Source organism: Natrix helvetica (assembly GCF_964273705.1).
Source record: "Natrix helvetica genome assembly, chromosome: 4".
Taxonomy (NCBI): Eukaryota; Metazoa; Chordata; class Lepidosauria; order Squamata; family Natricidae; genus Natrix; species Natrix helvetica.
Genome location: NC_138550.1, coordinates 35,339,246 through 35,345,245, shown reverse-complemented (window position 1 = coordinate 35,345,245; position 6,000 = coordinate 35,339,246). Strand labels below are relative to the sequence as shown.

Genomic DNA, 6,000 nt, shown 5'->3' with positions numbered 1-6,000 from the left:
AGTTATGTCTCCCTCAGAAAAAGTGACTTATAATTTGTGTCTGCACTTATAACCATTGTACCACCCTCATGATCATATGATCACAATTTAGGTTTTTGGTAACCAGCTCTTGTTTATGACTGGTTGTAGAATCTGCAGTCACATGATCACAATTTGATGGGCGGAACTTCCCGCAGCCACCGCTACCGGAGAGAACCGGCTGAATACCACCTCTGCTATGCATTCTACAGGATTGTCTAAGGTAGCACTGGTTCAATTGGCTATAAAGTGTAACTTACAGTACATTTTAGAGCATATTTCCCACCTAAACATTGAAAATGACATCAAACTATTGCTGTGGAAGGCACTTTAAATTTTAAATGGCTAGACTTGGATTTCTCTTGATATGAATACATATAAGAAATTCCTTATCCCATAATTTAACTAATGTAAGGATTAAATTATATTCAAAGGGAATAATACCTTATAAAGTTGTTAAACGTACCTGGAATGGCAACCAAATAGTTTGGTGTTTCAAGCTTCCAATTTATGATTGTTTTCTTCTAACTTTTTATTTTCTTCTATATTTCCAAGATCTTTAGCTACATGTTTTGAAGCTGATCTGAAACAGAAATAAAAATACTAATGTCTCATCTTGCTGTTATTATTATATCCAATTACTGGATAGATGCACACCATTTTGACTTCTGTAGCATAAAATTGTTCCACTACCAACATAGGAATCTGATTTTATTGGCAAATGAAAGACTCTAAAATAGTGAATCCTAGAATAATGTATACCGAGTGACAACCTTCAAATTCCATTTTTCTCTCATTTATAAATATATACATTTACTGTTTTAGCTGGAGGAACTATTATCAGGATTTTATTCTTGTTTCCTTCAAATAATATGCATATTAGCACTAAAATACTATAAACTCATTTTATCATTAAAATACTCTGTTTATATGGATTGAGATAATACCTGTTTTGCTGAAATCTAAACTGAAGGATAATTAAAATCTAAAAGACATATCTTTCTAACTAGCTGTTCCTTCTCTGCAAAAAACTGATTTAGCAGGATTTCAATTAATTATGAGCAAGTTCTATAAAATAAAAATAAAACTATTGCTTATTTCACATAGCATCCCATAATTCTGATACTATTTTCCCCTCAAATAAGTTTTATCTCATTCTAATACTTATATTTTCTTTCCCAAAGCAACATTTAGGATAATAATGCAAATTTATTTACTAACTAGAATTTACTTATGCTATCTTTACAAAATATATTTTGTAATATAACACAGGGTGTTTTTGCAGCTAGTCACAAGAAGAACTGGCCCAATTTCTACAGGCATCCAGGTATCTCTTGAACCCAACGCTCAGAAAGGCATATCCACAGAAAACCCCTAGATGTCCAAGAGAGGTAAAGCAAAACAAAAGTATGTCTAATTTAAACCAAGACATACATTTTTATTTGTAAATTCATGTTTTAATTGTCTGGGGATCTGAGTAATTTAATACACTTTAAAGCTTGTCAAGAGTGCACACAGTGTGACTATTTTGAGACAAGCCAGGAGCAAAACACAAGCCAGTAAACAGAGGTTTATCTTTCAAGCAGTGGTTTATATACAAGGAGTACATACATACATGCACTAGGCAAAGTCAGACAATCAATCATCAACTATAGCATGGAAGCATACATGGAGAGGGAGATATGCCCTCACAGGGCCTCTCTTATATTAACAGCCTCTTAAAGCTGTAGTAGTCAAATGACTCATTACTATCATTGCATCATTGTTACAGTATAACAGAATTATAACATTACAGCAGCTGGTCAGCTATTAAATCATTACTCTGACAAAGCTTTTATTACATAGAGAAAACTTTCACAATCTAGTAAGGTGAGAGGCATCTATATCAATGTGATATCATTTTAAACAGTTTGGCTTTATGAGGTATATCAGGAAACCCACATAGGTGCTACAAATGAATTCCCTTTGAGGATCCTATAACTACCACCTCTTCTAAACAAACGATTAGTGAGCTGATGCCTATGCTCAATATGGATTTTGAGCAAAAGATATCAAGAAAGTTTGAGTGCAGGGAACAAGAGTGTAGAAATCCTGCAAAGGCATATTGTTGGAGGAGTCATATAAAACTCGATGGTTTCTTGGGTTAGAAAACTGCTGCAGATATTTTAGAAAAAGAAATTTAATTCATAAATAATATGAAGGCATATAACAGAGAAATCATGTTATAGCTATAAATAATATGTAACATAGAAAAATTAGGTCACAGCTATAGGTAAAACTTGTGTGTCTCGGATACCATCCCAATACTCAGTTATAGCTAAACCTCTAATTAGGTCCCAGTTATTTTTTCGTTGTTGTTGTTCTTAGTGGAAAACATATGACTTTTTGATGAATAACCACAAATCTAAAATCACCTTTTACAATGCCATATGTTAAAGCCTTGTCAAAGGGGGTGGCGGGGATTATATTAAAACAGCACAGAACAAAAGCACACAGAGAGAAATAACTTTCATAGATGTGATGTGAATAACTGATCAGAAGTGCCTGAGAAGGATGATTGATAAGAATACCAAAATCAATGAGTTAATTTTGAGTTATACATTAGAGAAGATTTTTTAAAATAGAAAGTACCTCCTGGGCAGCTGTTTCTTTTGAATCTTATTTCGCTAAATATGCTGTCACTGTTTTCCTCAAAGCAGCAACAATTATATATGGCACACATGCATGCTCAAAATAGATAACCCGTAATAATCTTTCAAGTGATTACGTTTATTCTAAAATGATAGGTTTGGTAATTATCTATAATTTAGTAACATTTAGTTCCATCAGAATCTCTGTTAATTTCATTATCAGCTTTAAATACACTGATAATAAGCCAATTGGCCCTCTTCATAAATTAATGTGAACTACTGACAACACATTTATATTATTATTGCAGTTAATAAAACAAGTTCAGCACTAGGTCTGCAAATACAACAAAGAAATAATAAAGGACAATTTGCTGATTGATCATTTTGATGCATTTAAAGAAATAAATGTTAAAAAGGAAATAGACTGTATGGATAGGAAGAAAATAATAACTAAATGAGAGCAGTGGATGGACAGTGTCATGGCATAAAAACATAAAATTAATCCTAGGCTTCTGTATGTAATAAAATTGCCAAGACCAAATTTTTAAGCAAGACTGAAAGCATTTGAAGCTTAAATGCTAACTGATAGTGAGATGTGGCATAATAATTTCTATACCTTATACCATTAAAATATGTTTGATGTGTCTTAGTATTAGTTTTCTCATCTTTTTAAGATATCAGCCAATGAAAGTGAATAGGAATGAAATTGTAATATAATGTGACATATATTTATTTGTTTCTGTGTAGAATTATACACTATTATAGTATTAGAACAAATACAATATGATATTATATGTTGTAAGCTATAGTATTAGTTAATTAAATGTTAGTTAATTAAATTTCAAAGGTATTTCAATTCTCCCTATGTAAAATAAATACATATAGTTAGTTTTGCCTGAATGGGTAACTTTATAACTTGTTTTAGCTGGTCTACATAATTGCTACTGATAGAATAGGAGGAAGAAATGAGGAAGAAATTTTAAGAAAAGAAAAGGCCACAATGCAAGACTACGTATTTAATTTAGCTTTGGGAAGCAACTTCATTCACTGTAATTAAACTAATTCAGGCCTTGTCCAGAAGCAGAACTGAACTCAGGAATGAACAGCTGGTCTTCTTTATAAAGTTGTGCTGTGATTTCGGCGGTGAGCACATATTCCATGGGAATAGCATGTTATTACGTAGCACAGGGATTTCTACACGGCAGACAACTTTCATGTATGCATGAAGGCTTATCAAATGATCTGAAACTTTTCATTATTGGATTTGTATCAGCAGCCCTTTTTATGGGCCATTGGTTCCCCAATCTAGTTCTAAGAATCACTATGAATGGATAGAAATAACATCAAAAGCTATCAGGCATATAATTTTCCTGCCTTCTGACTTGACATACAGTGACTAAGCATGTTAACTCCCACATTTAAAGGAATCCCAGTTTACTTCAACTCATAGGGAATAACTGTGGAAAGTTGAAGGCTAATAGATTCTGTAAAGCAAAAACATTCCTCCCCCCCCCCCCACTCAACTTTTCTGAGGAAAACTTGACAAGAGATATTCAAAGCCAAGGGCATAATAAGGTATAGGAAAGAGTAATTTTTATTTTGTCTTATTAATGAACAAATCAATTCTTTTTTATTTTATACATACTCAATCATTCATGTCCCTGAATAGCAGTTATGCTATTTCATACATTGAATACTAATTTTCAGTAAATAAGACTACTTTTAAATATCAACAATGAACTGACAAAGAGCTTATTTTACAAATAAGCAAATAGATGGCCTATATTTTGAATTTTTAGAGTCATGATACATCAGATAGTTAAGAAATATGTGATGTCAAACTTCAGTTGTATAAAACACTATATTATATATAAAGTAGCTTTTTCTAACAAAGGAAAAATGCATAAACCACACCACAGGTCTTTTTATTTCACATTTTAAACTTTTTAGCATGTCATAAAAGAATGTGGGCAACACATAGAATTTTATGTCCTCTGAGCCTCAGTTAACATACCTTAAGCCAACCCAGCAACTATACACATAGCAGTTCAACTTCAAGCTACAGGGAATATGTACTGATAACTATTACTCTGACAATATGATGCCCTATTTTGTTCTATTAAATGTTCAAATAAACTAATTACAATGAAAGCATGTCCACTGCAATTACCTAGGAAGAGACTGTAATTAATGTGGATGAAAATTAATACTTATGGTGATTATTTCTATCTAACAACTGTTTCTTAAGACAACATAGTATCTGCTTATTTTTAAACAATTTTATTGGTTAGTTAAAACATTCAAACTTATAATCCTACTCGCTAACCATTTAATATGTGGCTAGAGAAAGGACCGGTCTCATAATGATATACTATTTTTAGTTGGGTAGATAAGTCTTTGTAACACCCCCGTTCCCAATACACTAAAACTGAGTCTAATAATTTTTTTTCTTATGTACTTTCCTCATCATAAATAAGATGGGTAAAAATTGCAGAGAGGCATTTTGTCTACCATGTTTCCCCCCAAATAAGACAGGGTCTTACTTTCTTTTGACTCCTGAAATAAGCACTTGGCCTTATTTTTGGGGAGGTCTTATTATTTTTGAGGTGCAGGAAGCAGTGAGCGTGGCCACCTCATAGCTGCTGCTGTGTTGCAATATTTTCGGGGAGGGCTTATTTTCGGGGAAATAGGGTATGGATTAAGAGAAATGCAGCTTTGGGAAAAATGCTCCAGTTTTTGAACTATTTACATAAAATTTTGTGTGCTTTCAAACAGTGAAGGACTTCTCTGCTAAATGATCACAGTCTAATTTCTAGAATTCTGATATTTTTTTTGGTAACTGTGGCTAGAGTCTTCAGAGGCAAAGTGATATGCTCCATAGCACACAGAAGTCCTTAACTTACAACTGGTGGTTTTATGTTCTTTCAAAATTATGACCGCTTTAGAATGAGTATTGTAAAATGTTCCTCCAACCCCTCTGGCCATGTGACTGTACTCTTGGCAACTGAGTCACATTTACGCCTGGTTGTAGAAACCCATGACCATGTGGCCACAACCTGCAATCGATTTTGCTGGTTTCTGGCATTTTTTGCCAGTTTCTGGCAAAAAAAAAAAAAAAAAACTTGATTCAAAATGGATTGAATGGATGGATTCAAAAGAATGGATTAACAACTGTGCTGTTCACTCAATGACAACATTATTTGCTTATTGACTGCTATGAAAAATATCAGAAAAATGGGTTCAGTCACAGGGTTACCTCAACTAATGATCACAATGACTTATGAGTGGTTATTAGGTTAGGAGAATTTGTCAGCAAATCTAAACAGGCACTGACTGGGTTCTTGTGTTTGTG

At 33.1% G+C, this 6,000-nt stretch overlaps 1 protein-coding gene across 2 annotated transcripts in view; it reads right to left on the bottom strand.

Annotated features, from left to right (window-relative positions):
* Positions 1 to 484: 484 nt before the first annotated feature.
* The window catches only part of ALCAM (activated leukocyte cell adhesion molecule), a 132,159-nt gene continuing 126,643 nt past the window's right edge, over positions 485 to 6,000 (bottom strand). For both annotated transcript variants that reach the window (XM_081952178.1, XM_081952179.1), the window contains one exon: positions 485 to 601. In XM_081952178.1, the coding sequence (XP_081808304.1) occupies positions 514 to 601 (88 nt within the window). In that variant the 3' untranslated portion in view covers positions 485 to 513. The remainder of the gene's footprint in view (positions 602 to 6,000) is intronic.